We start from the raw sequence: 15,156 nt of genomic DNA, 5'->3' as shown, positions 1-15,156 counted from the left end.
TTTTGTATCCCCTCTTTGTGAGTCTTTTTTTTTTTTTTTTTTTTTTTTTTTTTTTTTTTTTACCTATTTCTGGTCCATCATGCAGTATATGGCATGATGTTAATCCATTGTGTTAGTGAGTGAGTCCTAGCACAGAGGCAATGCCATGCGGGAGGAAACCCATGACATACTGGATATTTATTCTGGGAGTGCTCTCTCTCTGAAGTCCCTTTTCAGTTCTCTGACAGTTATGATCTGCAGATCAGCTCTGTATTATTTACAGGGGTTTTGGGGATGAAGTGTTGAACCACTGAGTCTTTAGGCTAGGGCTTTTGTGCCAAAATATTTATGTTGATGTAAGGGAGTGAAAGGCCCAAAGCTTCATTGAATTGAAAACTATATTGAAATACATGTTGAAAGAGAAATTTGGCACTGACTTTCACTAGAGAGAAGAGGAAAAGAGGTTGTAGCCTTGATTACTCTTATTCCATGTTTTAATTCAAGCTTGGCAAGATCTCTTCTGCTATCCACTGCAGGAAATGAAGAGCGGGAGAGAGAAGTGGGAGAAGAGAACAAACTGCCTAATTTTATGGAGTACAGCTGGATGCCAAAAATGCATGGGGACATGTAACTAGATCTATGTTGCTGTCTCAGTCTAAAGGCTTTTTAAGAGATTCATATGTCAAATTCCATTATTAGTTTATTATTTTAAAATTAATTGTTGGGTTTCGTTTTCTTCTTTCTGTAATGAGCTGTATACAGGATCCCTCATTAATTCTTCCAAGGTAAGAGAGAATTGGAGGAAAAAGCTGCACCTTGGGAATGGGACAGTTTCAGGTTTACAGTATTTTGAGTGTTTTCCACTTTTATAAGAATATGTTTTGTAAAAATCCATTGGCAGCAGAGAGACATCTGCATATGAAATCCTAACATGTCTTTTGCAGAGAAGATTACCATGAAGATGGGTTCTGTCAGCCATATAGGGGAATTGCGTGTGCACGGATCATTGGAAACAGAACCATTTATGTGGACTCCCTCCAGATGCAAGGGGAAATTGAAAACCGAATAACTGGTAAGCTTACACATATCTTTAGCAGGGAGAAAGAAACATTCATAAAAGTACCTAATTCAGGTAAAAACAGTGCTATCATCCTTTTTGTTTTGTCAGCCCATGATGAAGACATTTTTATATTAAGGTTTTGAGGGGGTGAGCCTGTTTCCCACTTGAGCAGCTAGTAAAATTTGGAGCAAGGAAGATGGGTATCTGTGGTAATATGTAAAGCTTCTTCCATGTCTGTAAGTGAAATATGAGAGAACTGAATTTTTAACAGCTTCTAGTTTATACTGGAGCTTTTTGCATGATGGATTCGAAAAGAAGATTCTGATTTTTCAAATGGATTTGTGATACAGTGAAAAAGTACTGATCTATTATTTTCTTGAAAAAGCATATGGTGGCCTTTCCCTTGGGCTTCTTTCCTTTTTGCATAATTCTGGCAGAGTCTGGATTTCACACTGATTTATATAAAACAAGAGTTGACCTTCCAGTGCTCTGCCTAGGTTTAATCTTTCTCTGAACATAGTTTTTGTACAGAGTTGCAAACATGCATCCAAAACCTTAATGATTTTTATTGGGCTGTACGTCAGCATGGGTTTTCTTCACTGGATACCAGCTAGCTGATTTTGGCAGCTGTGACTCTGATGTACACAAAGTAGAGCGCACAAAATGAACCCATGGAAAAGAGCAAGCTGCGTGTTGTAGTGTATAGCAAATTAGGTCAGTCCAGCAGGAGCTGATTTGCATCAGGCCAGATAAAGCTCACTAATGGACTCTCTCACTTCAGCATAACTAGTTGCCAAAAAGAGTTTAACTTCACTTGTCAGCTCTAACTCCCTAAAGACATTACCTTGAAGATTCATTGTTAATCCAGGAATCCAAGTCCTTTTTTTTTCCTGTTCTTGAAATGGTGACCAGATTCCAGGACTGGCAAAATCCAGGTGCTGACCTTTACTTATGCTATTACAACATTCTCCTCCCACCCTTCTCCTTTACTCTGTTGTAGCTCCAGCCTCTTTAAACATTATGGTGTTAATTAATACTTATTGATACTTTTTTTTCTTTTTTCACCAGCTACATAATCTCTGTCCTGTTTGGATGTTTTTCAGCAAAATGGAAGTGTTTAACTATCTGGAATTACTAAATCTGTAATTCTGTGAATTAGGTTCATAATGTTCTCTTCAAAAACCAAAACCAAATTCAACAACAAAAAACTGTGTTATTATCCAGAAAATGTTTATTGATTCAGCTGTACTAGTTTCTGGGATATGGAACATGGGCACTGATGACCTGGCTGCTGGTTTCCTAATATTACCAATTATCTGTTAGATTTCCAAAGCTAGGGTGTTGGAACTCTCTGTTTTGCAGTTGAGGAGAATTCCTGATGGAATTCCTGATGTTCTCTTTCAGGAAGATGCTGGGAACCACCATATAGAGCTGCCCAGTGCCTAGCTAGGCAGTTATGACAGTCTGTTAATAATATAGCATTTTCAAACTGTATACTTTTGAGGGTCATACTAGACATCTTATGCAAAAGTACCCTGAGGATTTCATAGCATTATTGGTTCTTGTAAGCCATATTATAGGTAAAGTAAGTATTGTGAGACTGGGTGTTCTATACCCGTATGACAGGGTACTTTTGAAATTGCAGTAACTTGTCAGGTAAAGGAAATAGTTGAAAAAAGCTGAATAGTTGCTGCTGAGATTTTGCTGACAGTTTTGCCCATACTGCCTAACTGCAATTTTTGATGGTGTGTTCCAATGTGCATGGGAAGTGGGGACACCTACTGTCCAACTCGAGGAGCATTTAGCCAGGTTACATCTGTGGGGAATTTTCATTCTGGAGTTTCATTTCCCTGCTGTACTCTTATGAGAAATATATATTCTTTGTCTCCATGACCCCTTGTGCTTTTTGGTCCTGGCCATGTGATTGGTTGAGAATAGCAACCTTTGGTTAAAAAAATAATTACATTTCTGGAGAAAATCTTTAGATGTGGCTTGGAAGACTGGAAGGCCAATGATGAATAGCACATAGACCTGATGCCTGACCCGTGTATATGTGTTTGGCTAGCAAGGTCTCAGCTGTGCTGTTTAACATCTGTTTAATAAATAAAATATAAACCTCTTAGATGCTACCACACAGTACTGCTGGCTTTTGCACCTACTATCAAAATAAAGATATAATTGTAAATTGTGCACTCTTCTCTCACGATGGTCTAAATTCTGTAATGCAATGACTTCACAAAACTTAGTGTGGCGTTTCAAACAACTGACAGTGACTACTTCAGTCCTTCAGTTTTATTTTTTCCATTTTAGTCTTTGCGACAAGCATATGTTACAACTATCCTTTGAGGCCTGATGGTCTGCTTGCATGCAGTGTTCCCAGTATGACTGATAAGTGGTTGTATTCCTGCATTTATATTTTTGAATTAAAATAAGCAAAGGTGTAAACAGTCTAAAAAGCTAGATTTGCAGCCTCTTGTTGCATGTTTGGTGTTCAGGAAGAGATTCTGTGGTACCATGTGTCCACAGGAAATAGATGATTGAAAGGAGAGGGCTGGACAAGAGAGAAAGACTTTATTTGTAGGTTGTAAATAGACTGCTGAATGGCATTTCCTCTCTTTTTACAGTGTGAGTTGGTGGAACATGCAGTCTAGCAACTCTCACTCATGAATGATGCTTTACTGGGGGAGTGAATGTTCCTACATTTAAAGGTTGATTCAGCACCAGATACATGATGCAAACGCACATTTGTCTTTCCTTTGCAATGTGCAAGAACATTTTGAGCTAAATGTTAGCGTGTAGGTGCTGAGAGCTGAAGGGAAGAATTACATTCCCAGCTCATCATGACATTCATCTTAATGTGATCAGCATGCTAAGACTGATTACATTAATTTTCCACAAAGTTGCTGCCTGTTAGGCTTCTCATGTCTGTTTAAAGCCATGTCTTCCCAAATATCAATGATACACTTCTTTTTGCCTGACAAACCTTGAAAAACACTTAATTATTTATCAAAATGTCTACAGGAAGAAGAAGTTAGGAAGAATCCTTGTTCAGATTTTATGTAATTAGGAACTTTGTAAATACATACCAGTATCCTGGCAGATTATCTTGCCTTTCTTTGCTTTTGATCCTTATAAGTTAAAATTAGCCAGTAGTCTGAGCAATGGTAATCATCTGGGTTAATTTCTAGGAACTGAGGCCTACAAGCTCTGTGCAGATGTCAGAGGGACACTGGGATGTTGGGTTTTCTTCCTGCATTTGTCAACCCTCCTTTACAGCAGAAGTTACCTCATTTACCAGTAGGCTTTCAGACCCTTAAGGAAAGAATAAAGATGTTCAAGGCAAATGACAGGAAAATTAAGTTTTTTCTCATGTGATGAATCAATACTTATCTGTATTTTTGTTCCTCTGCAGCTGCATTTACCATGATTGGCACTTCGACGCATTTGTCTGACCAGTGCTCACAGTTCGCTATTCCTTCCTTCTGCCACTTTGTGTTTCCCCTGTGCGATGAGCGTTCTCGCACCCCTAAGCCACGGGAGCTGTGCCGGGATGAATGTGAAGTTCTGGAGAATGATCTCTGTAGGCAGGAGTACAACATTGCTAGGTCAAACCCCCTCATCTTGATGCAGCTACAGTTGCCTAAGTGTGAAGACCTCCCGCGACCGGACACCTTGGAAGCGGCCAACTGCATAAGAATTGGGATCCCTGTGGAGAGACTGAGCCGATGTAAGTCCATGTGTTTCATCACTGGGAAAAAGTACAGCTTGATGCTTCTTTTACTGAGTCTGAGAGACAATACTTAATCAGCCATTCTTTTTGTAAAGAAAGTGCTAAACTACTCATTTTTATCTTGTTAATACTGACGATAATCTTGCAGTGTTTTAAAGTAGAGTTAGGATGGCAAGGAAGCCTAAGGGATGCTGTTTGTACATCAGAATGTGTTACATCAACCACCTAGGGATATAAAGCTTCCTGTTCACCTGGCTGATTTGATGCAGATTTTCAAAGTGTTGCCTCCACCTGTGTCTCAGTCCTTGCCTTTTTGGGTGAGCTTCCCCATACATCTATTTAAGAGTTTTGTTTGCCTATTGATTAACTTCATATAGTTTGTTGAAGCATCACTGGAAGATCTGTCAGGAAACTAACCACCTAGTGTTCATTCTTTCTGTATGGGAACCCACAGGAATATTAATCCTGTAAATTGAACGTGGGGTGCAATTATCTTCCTTTACCCACACGGGATGGGTGAAAACATTGATCTTGTATTGATCAAGAATTTGTATTTACACCCAAAAGTAGAATGGCTGCTCTGTTGTCAGTAATTGTATGCAGACAGTCTTTCTGACTGCTCTATTTCATAGCGATTAACCACAACCCCCTACATTGTTCAATAAGAAAACTTGAAGAGACCAATGTTTAAAGTACAATGTGTAATAAGATTATTTTGACTATCTGCGGATTCTGTCTGAATCCACAGTTAGGAGCAGGAGCCATGGCATAATGGTGGACATAAAAGACTAGTTCTGTGCTTTTATGTAAATAATGTAGTGTAGTTAAGAAACAGAAGTAACTGAGAATACAACGACAGAGACAAATCAGACAGGGAAGAGATATCAAGCAAAAGGCATGAGAACAAAATCAAGAAAACATCTGGTGAAAGTTGTCTGTGATTCTCACAGCCAGTGGTGCTGCCACTGATGCAGCAGCTGCAACTTGAGTGTTTGTGGGGTTTGAGAGAGCTGGATTCCTGAGGGCTAGAGAGGGGAGAACAGAAAAATGGAGAAGGTAATGTTGCAAAAATGCATGATTCAGCTCAGATGATGCATATAGAAGACAAGCACTCAAAAAGTATGAATAGAGGATTGCAGTGAAACAAAGAATAAAGATGTGGGTCTAGCAGATATGAAAATGATGCTTCTAAAGAGAGGAAGATCCTAAATCCTTTCTTTCTAAAGATGAAAATAAGGAAAAAGAGGCTTTAGAAAATATGGCACTAATTTCTATAGCAAATGAGCACTGTCAAGAAAATGGGAAGATTATGAGAAGCAAAAGTTTTCATTTTTGATATCTGGGGACTTTTACTGAAGGGAAACTCCTATCTCTGATTTACTTTAACTTATCATGTTCTGTATCTAAAGGTCCATACATGCTTCTTAGTCTCCATTTGAATTCAGAATTGAGAGTACTCATGTGTGTACCATAGAGCTGAGACATTCCAGGACATAATTCAGAAATAACTGGGTGTAAAAGTACAGATACATACAGAACTGAAATTTCAAAGTGAACAGCTTTCATTAAATCTCAAGGTACCTAAATTTAAGTACTTGTTTGTAAACACGTTCTGTGGACTTCAGATGTTTTGGTCATGGTGTCCCTTGATTGTTTTGATTTTTCTAACATTTTCCCAAACCCTGTGTTTTAGATCATCAGTGCTACAATGGCTCGGGAGCTGACTACAGAGGGACCGTCAGTGTTACGAAGTCAGGACACACTTGCCAACTGTGGGACTCACAGAGTCCCCACAACCATGATCTGACAAGCGCACAGTTTCCAGAGCTAGCTGGAGGACATGCATATTGTCGAAATCCTGGAGGTCAAATGGATGGTCCGTGGTGTTTTACAAAGAATAAAAACGTACGCATGGAACTGTGTGACATACCTTCTTGTAGTATGTATTCTCTTTCTTTTTTCTCCTACTACTGTTCTGAATCCTGTGTAATTTTGAATGTTCCTGGTTATTATAAGTACAATTCATTTAGGAGGGTTATACTTCTATATGTTTAACTTGCAGCAACTTTGTTTTGTGTTGTAATTGTTTAATGTTTTCTGGAGAACAAGTTTGTAAGATATTCTGACCATTTTTTATTATATACTGGAGGCTTAGTCTGAGCTAAGCCTCAGTTTGATGCTGCAGGGTTTTTTTTTTGACTTGTCAAATGACAGATTGCACATGCAAATCACCAGTATGTGCTTGTTTTGCTCACACTGCTCAGGGGTACATTCTCTTGCTCTGTATGACATCTTACAGGCAGCAAAGATTTTCAGATCCTATAGAGGGAGATATAGCACCATGCCTGGTTGGAAAGAAACCGTTTCAAGTGCAGAAACAGAGCAGTTTGAAGTGCATAAAACAGATGATCTTATCAGAAAAGTCCTACTCTAGCTGCTAGTGGCTCTGTACAGCACAACTGTTTGCAAAAATAAAAAGTACAGCTCTCATAGATTGTTCTGCTCATTTTCCCAGTGTTGGTGTACACACATAGTAGACTTCACATTGGTAATTGTGTTTGGATGACAGTGTCTTTGGATATGACAGCTTATACTGTACTTCATTAGGAAGAAAAGCATGCTTCCTGCAGCAAGATACAGATATGTCATGGAAGCCATAAAAGTGGATTACGTGGATCTCTAAAACTGCTCAGAACTAATACAAAAATTTTTAGTTACTTCACTTTTTTGCAGTAGCATGATTTGACATTTATAATAAATTTCTACATTGCATGTACCATAGGGTAAAGATAACACTGGGATGTGGTTGTGGTTAAAAGCAGTTGCCACAAATAGCAAAACCACAGGTTCCAGAAAACATCCCAGGCAGTTCCAGTGAATATTTTTGACATCACTAGGCTTTCCTAAAGTCTCTAAGTATTAAGTTAAGTGAAAAAATCTTTTAGGAAGGTTCCAGACCTAAATGTATTGGTGGCTCTCTTGTGTCTTTCTCACTCTAACATAAAAGCTCTGCAATTCTATTAAGTACTGAACAAATGATATCTCTACCAGTGAGAAGTGCAACTTATTTTATTCTGGGCAGAAGTAGCACCAGTAGAGGTAAAGAATGGGCCAAGTGTTGATGAAATGACTGAATCTATGAGAATGGGTCAGACTGTGTTGTTGTTCTGGGTCACATTGAACTCACTGGTTTATATATTGTGATAGAGATTGCTCACTTGTTCTTTATACCCTGAACAGGATAATGCAGTGATACCTGGTCTGTATTCTATGGTTTCCTCAACTGGAAATCTCAAAAATAAAGTAAAATTAATCACATACTGTTATGGCCCACACATTAAATATGGGGCTCCTAGTTTATCTTCATACTGCCAATTACTATGTCCATTCAAGCTTTTTTGAAATATGTAATGGAAAATTATGAAGAAAGGGGAGAAGGTAATGTGACTTCTGTTTTCAGGGCATAGTTTACTTTTGATTTAAAATATAGTATTAATAATCATTTGTGTTACTGTCAAATAGCTTAAAAATACTTACTTACTGTAACAATTTCTGTGCTTGACAGGTCCACGCGACAACAGCAAAATGGGAATCCTCTACATCCTTGTCCCCAGCATAGCCATCCCTCTGGTGATAGCCTGCCTTTTCTTCCTGGTCTGCATGTGCAGAAACAAGCAGAAGGCATCTGCTGCTACACCACAGCGCCGCCAGCTGATGGCATCTCCCAGCCAAGACATGGAAATGCCACTCATTAATCAACACAAACAGGTATTTCATACACAGATTGCTTAGGCCCAGGTATTTTCAAAGTGCAGTGATTTTCAGCATCTCATGTTGTCTGTGTTCAAATTGTGCCATGTTGTCGGGGACCTAATTTTCATAGTGTTGAGGCCATCTACTTCAGGGAAAACCAGGTCTTGCACTTTGTAGGTGTCTCTAGAAATCCTGACCTTGGACAACAGCTTTCAGTACACAGTATTTAGTGGCATTTGTCCTTACCCATCAATTGCCATTCTGCCTTTTGTCTAAGTGACTGGAAAAGTGATCATTTCTGATCCAGTCTTCAGCCTGCAACTCATTTTTGCTCCTGGTAATGATGTGGCCTGTTTGCCTGTTTAAAGCATGATGCACCCTGGGGTTTCTTGTTCTAATCCTTCAGCACAAGACCTGGTATTCTGATGCATGAGTTGAGAGCTGAGATGGCATGCACTGTGTTTCCAAGGCTGTGAATCACAAAGGACAGTGAAAAGAAAATGGCTTCTAACTCATGTCTACATATGTCAGCTCCTGCATAGGATTTTCTAGGTCAGCTAATTGATCTCTGAACTAAAACCCTGTTCGGAGCTAATGTTGAATTTTTAATCACACCATTTACAAGATGCAAGCTCTAAAAAACAATGCTTACTTTGGAAGTTGGCAACATCTGTTCAGGAAACTGTAGAGTATTTGATGAATATTACCAATTGTAACTAATTGTGATGATTTTGTGAGTTAATCTGAATATTTGAAGGAAATTTTCCAGCCCAGTCTATAGGCTGTTGGACACTAAAATCAGAAGTTGTTCCAAAATCACCTGCTAAAACATCTTCCCAGCCTGCCCTGCTCCCTCATGCTGTGGTGCCCTGTATGTGAAGCTGTGCGAGCTGCACCTCATTTGGTCGGGGACTCCTCCATCCCATGCTGGTCAGGACAGACACATTACATCACCATCACAAACTGCCTTGCTTTCCCTTCCAGCTGCAGAGGGAGAGCTCTGGGGATTTCCCACTCTTGGATTCACAGCCTTTTTCTGCAAGTACCAAAGAGAAATTCCTTCTCCTTTCTTCTCCGATTCCATCCCCATCTTTATCGAAGCTAGGTCAAGTTTCCTCAGCAGTGGTACTGTACACTGCTACCCATGAGCAGGGGCCATTCCTATAGTGAAACAGAGAAGAAAGAAAGGGCATTATCTGGTACTGCAGAGCTGAAAGAGAGATTTTGTTCCTTCTGCTGGAAAGGATGTTTCAGTTCACTCTGAGACTGCCACCTCCTCAGCCTCCTTGCTTTTCTGACAGATGTCCTCTGGGCAGCTCAGGGCTGGTCTGCAGGCAAAGTACAGCTGCAGTTAATAGATGTCATTGCTTGCCAGATTTACTCTGAACCCAGTATTCATTTAGCTTTCAGGAAGTGTGGCCACTCCCTTATAAAAATAATTATATCCATTATCCTGCAGTATAATGCAATTTATACTTCTGATAATAATATAACTCATTTCAAGGTTAATTGTGAAATCAATATACTGATGTGAATACACAAAAAACTAGAAACATCCTTTTGGCCCAATTTTTGTTCCGTTTGGAGATCTAACCACTGGGGATCTTTAATAAGAGATCCTGTTGTTCAGAAAACGTTATGATATTTTTTACTGACTGTCTTTTCTTCATTTCAGGCTAAGCTTAAAGAAATTAATCTGTCCACTGTGAGATTTATGGAGGAACTAGGAGAGGAGAGGTTTGGAAAAGTCTACAAGGGGCATCTCTTTGGTACAGCACCAGGTGAACAGACACAAGCCGTTGCCATTAAGACACTTAAAGACAAAGCAGAACTGGCTCTTCGGGAAGAATTTAAACATGAGGCAATGATGAGATCACGATTACAGCACCCAAACATAGTTTGTTTGCTGGGAATAGTGACAAAGGAGCAACCTGTAAGTATGATATTTAGTTATTGTTCCCACAGTGATCTCCATGAGTTCTTGGTGATGAGATCTCCCCACTCGGATGTTGGCAGCACTGATGATGACAAGACAGTAAAATCCACTCTGGAACCAGCAGACTTTTTTCACATTGTGACTCAGATAGCTGCAGGAATGGAATATCTTTCTAGCCACCATGTTGTCCACAAGGACTTGGCCACTAGAAATATACTGGTGTTCGATAAACTGAATGTGAAAATATCTGATTTGGGCCTTTTCAGGGAAGTTTATGCTGCTGATTACTACAAACTGATGGGAAATTCCCTTCTTCCTATCCGGTGGATGTCCCCTGAGGCTATTATGTATGGCAAGTTTTCTATTGATTCGGATATATGGTCATACGGAGTTGTGTTGTGGGAAGTTTTCAGCTATGGCCTGCAGCCTTACTGTGGTTATTCCAACCAGGATGTCATTGAGATGATCAGGAACCGACAAGTTTTGCCATGTCCCGATGACTGCCCCACATGGATATACACTTTGATGTTGGAGTGTTGGAATGAATTTCCCAACAGAAGACCAAGATTTAAAGATATACATAACAGACTAAGAACATGGGGGAACCTTTCTAATTACAACAGCTCAGCACAAACTTCTGGGGCAAGCAACACCACACAAACAAGTTCTCTCAGCACAAGCCCTGTTAGCAATGTCAGCAATGCTAGATACATTGGACCAAAGCAGAAAACTCCAGCCTTCCCTCAACCTCAGTTCATACAAATGAAAGGCCAGATGAGACCAATGGTCCCGCCTCCTCAGCTCTACATTCCAGTCAATGGTTACCAGCCAATGCCTGCCTATGGTGCTTACTTGCCAAATTTTTATCCCGTCCAAATTCCAATGCAAATGGCTCCTCAGCAAATACCTCCCCAGATCATTCCCAAGCCAGGCTCCCACCACAGTGGGAGTGGATCCACCAGCACAGGCTATGTAACAACAGCACCTTCCAATGCGTCGGTGGCTGACAGGGCTGCTCTGCTGTCAGAAGGCACAGATGACACACACAATGGAACAGAAGATATTGCCCAGAACCCTGTCCAGGAGGAGGAGGAGGAAGAGGGCTCGGTGCCTGAAACAGAATTGCTGGGTGATAATGACACGCTTCAGATGGATGAAGCAGAAATTCAATCAGAAGCCTAAGGAATTTGGCCTGTTGCTAAGAATTCCACATCGCTTCCAAGCATGGAGACAGTAGATCCTTAGGCTTAGTAAAGTGATTTTGATCTGACTCAAAGAAACAAAACTGAAAAAAAGCAACATCTATTTAAAAGTGCAGCAGTAATGACATACCGGGTCTAATGAGCATTGCCACCAGCAGATTTTTCAAATATGGTGGTATAGACTTGCTGGGTTTAATCTTTTTTACTGTGCTAGAGTTCTTGAGAGGAGCTGCTTTTTAAATATGTACTGTTGCTGTGCAACATGTTGCAGAGTAGCATTGCACATCATGTATATCATGATATATGAGTGTAATGTTAGTGAATTATGCTTAAACCAGTAACACAGAAAGGAATCCAGCTATGGTTGCAGAATTGCTCTAAGCATAGAGAAGTGCCCTGGATGTGATGGACAGCTTAGTTTGTAGTATTTATCTTTTCAACATAATGGACACAAGATTGCTGTTTGCTTTTTGAGTCTGAAGATCTAAGTTGAGAATAATGATCTGTGTTTGTATTACAATAAGAAGGAAAGGGGGAAACTGAACATAAAATTGCCTGTGCTGAGTAAGACCACGGGTCCAGCCCAGTAGCATCTTGAAAGACCATCGATAATGCCTGCCAAGGGATAGACTGCAAGGGCAATTTCACTCGCAGAAATTTCCCAGGGTATTCCCCCAGCCTCCAGCAATTCGTGGCTAAGGGCCTTCCCAAGACAGAAGTGGAATTTTTTTTCTGTTAAATAGCCTTTGATGGAATTTTCTACCGTGAATTTATCCAAATGATTTTGAACTCACATAGAGCTAGAGTATCCACAACAGCTTGTGGAGTAGCATGAGAGGAGAAAGGATGCTTTTCTTTCATCGGTTTGGGTGAATGACTGACAGAAGCTTCCAAATGAGATCGTCTGACTGCATTTGTGGATGAAAGTATTCCTTCTCTGCTGTGTATTTTCAACAGCAAACAGCCTTAATACACTGTTAACCAAAAATGGGGATATTGTAGGGGATATTATAGGTGTGCACTAACTTAATAAATCCAACTTTAATTGGTTATCAAGTATAGAAAAGGGCTCCACATGTGTGTTCCTACATTGTAAAAGTGTTGGGTTTTGTGCGGGGTAACAGACTTACTTGATTTACCACAGTTACTGCTGGATTGCATGTGATCCATGTTTTTTTCCCGACTTTTTAGTAAAAATGATCTTTGAACCTTAGAAGACCAAAATAAGCAATAATGTACAAGGTGCTGGTTTTGTGCTTCTATTTGCAGGATGAATTGTGTACAGATCTTTAAATGTAATTTATGTTTTACTACATTTTATATACATTTTTTTCATTGAAATATTTGGACTTTTGAATGAATGGCTGTATAACTTAACCATTCACAATATGTGGTGCAGTTTTATGGTATTGCTGTTCCATTTTGTTAAACATGCAGACAGGTCCATTCATTTCATGACCCCTTCCTGTAATACAAGCGGTACACATTCTCATTGTAGCCAACACACACTATAACTGTAAGTTCTACGTCCAACATGGAGTATTCAATAAAGTGATGCAAAAGGTATGATGAAGTATGTTATCCTACAGGCACTGTTTTTGTTATGGTACTTTGTGGAAATAGAAATGGCCTCAATTCCTTAAGTTACAGGTTTCACACTTTAAACTACAAGCTTTTATTTTATGACATTGGGATTCATTTGTAAGTCATGTATCATTGTGATCTACACCCTGTGTTCAAGGTATGGCAGCATTACTTATTTCCAGCATTTCGCCTGAACTTGGAAATGCACTGGTAGGAATAAAATATGAAAGCTTTATTACTTGTGTTAATATAATGCAGCTTTGGGTGCTTTTACTAAATAAAGGATAAATAAAAAAGAAAAAAAGGTGACATTTATTTACGTGACGTTCTTTGTTTTTTCTAGGTTTCCTTATCTCAGATAAATGAACTTGATTAATCAACTACACTGTCTTTCTTTGTTCCTTTTCTAACTTACTTCAGGGTAAATGGAGAGAAAAGGGTTCAGTTATACCACAGATTTGTCAGTGAGAGAAAAGATAAGTAAGCAAATGAATGGCAGTCAATGGAAGCTTCTGTACAGTGCTGTCTGAAGTTCAGCCTATTTCTAGTAGTTGGAGAGCATTATGACTTTGTGTGTTTTCAATATCATTTGGGAAACTCCTAATTCTCTTCTTTAAGCCTCATAAATTCACTACAGACAGAAAAAAAGGTCAGATTTCTATACTGGTTTTCCCATGCCATCTTAATGTGGATGTGCTCTCAAAGAGATGGTTGAGGAGGAGCAATACATAATTTTCTAGGCCAGCCTTGGCAATACATCAGTACTAGAAAGGGATATTCCCCCTCTGGTGATGTGGGTGGGCTCATCTGAGGTGCCAAGATTGGAGCAATGATGGGATGCAAACGCCTTCTATGCACTTCAGGTGAGCACCTCTGCACAAGCACCACCACCAGCATGTTAGTGGCTACTCCTAAGTCATATGGGTTGGCAGTAACTTCTTGTTCTGCAGCTTTCCAGATTAGTCTTGCCTGTGGTATCTGCTGCACAGTCCCAGCCAGAGTCTGCCTTTCCTCCCCAAGACTTGGAAGCAAGGCCAAGGGAAATCAGGGAAGGGATGAGGAGGTAAGTGGATGGGACAAGATGGTAAGGTGGCAATAAGTGGGGGAAGGGTTGGGGCTGTGTCCAAACAAAAACCAGCATAATACTGCCCACTTGGACTTGCAAAGGTGCTTCTTCCTGGCAGGTCTAGCAAAGCTGGAATTTTTCTTGAGGGCAGAATGGCTTTTCTAGCAGCAACTGTCTAGAGGATGAGTAAAGAGCAAAGTGTTTTTGAGAAGACTGTTGGTTGGTTTAAAAGTTTTCTCTTGCTTCTAGTACCCTACTCTGTCTATATGATTTTCATAAGACTGGGTCTGACATTGGAAAAAGTGGATTGAGTGTTGATACTGTGCACAGCAGTCCACTGGTGAGGCAGGAAGGTCCCTGTTTGGAAAAACATATAGGGCAGATGGAGAATGGATTTGCAATCACACGGCAGGAAAACTGAGTAATGGTTCCTAGTCTGAGTGGGGAAACTGACTATAGATGTGTCACTAGCTCCAGTTTGACTTCTGTCCTGATATTGGCCAAGATCTACACTATTGCAGGGTTTTCTTCTGTTTTACCCATTGACACTATAGGGAAGACAAAGCTATGAAGAGTGCAGTATAGGCAGCTGTATAAAATCTGAGGATTCACCCACAACACTAACTACAAACAGACATTACTACAAACTTTGATAGGCAGATTCATTCCTTCATCTAAACGTCACTACTCTTAGTTTCATCGAGTGATTTCCCTAAAGACTCATCCAGAGGAACAAGCTCCCTGCTGACATACGAATCCTTTGCTCTTGTGTCTGTCATGGCTGTGAATATCACAGTGAGTTATAGGGAATTTTCTTCATGGCAACAGTACCTCAAACTTTTATTA

At 39.9% G+C, this 15,156-nt stretch overlaps 1 protein-coding gene across 1 annotated transcript in view; it reads left to right on the top strand.

Annotated features, from left to right (window-relative positions):
• ROR2 (receptor tyrosine kinase like orphan receptor 2) overlaps window positions 1-13,559 on the top strand; it is a 44,969-nt gene extending 31,410 nt beyond the window's left edge. Inside the window, exons 4-8 of the mRNA XM_005423575.2 lie at window positions 924-1,051; window positions 4,452-4,766; window positions 6,463-6,708; window positions 8,335-8,537; window positions 10,198-13,559. Of these exons, the coding sequence (XP_005423632.1) occupies window positions 924-1,051; window positions 4,452-4,766; window positions 6,463-6,708; window positions 8,335-8,537; window positions 10,198-11,640 (2,335 nt within the window). The 3' untranslated portion in view covers window positions 11,641-13,559. The remainder of the gene's footprint in view (window positions 1-923; window positions 1,052-4,451; window positions 4,767-6,462; window positions 6,709-8,334; window positions 8,538-10,197) is intronic.
• The last annotated feature ends 1,597 nt before the right edge of the window (window positions 13,560-15,156 follow it).

This window comes from Geospiza fortis, unplaced genomic scaffold (genome assembly GCF_000277835.1).
Source record: "Geospiza fortis unplaced genomic scaffold, GeoFor_1.0 scaffold167, whole genome shotgun sequence".
NCBI classification, from domain to species: Eukaryota; Metazoa; Chordata; class Aves; order Passeriformes; family Thraupidae; genus Geospiza; species Geospiza fortis.
Note: the sequence above shows the minus strand (reverse complement) of the source record. Positions and strands in the feature narration are given on the sequence as shown.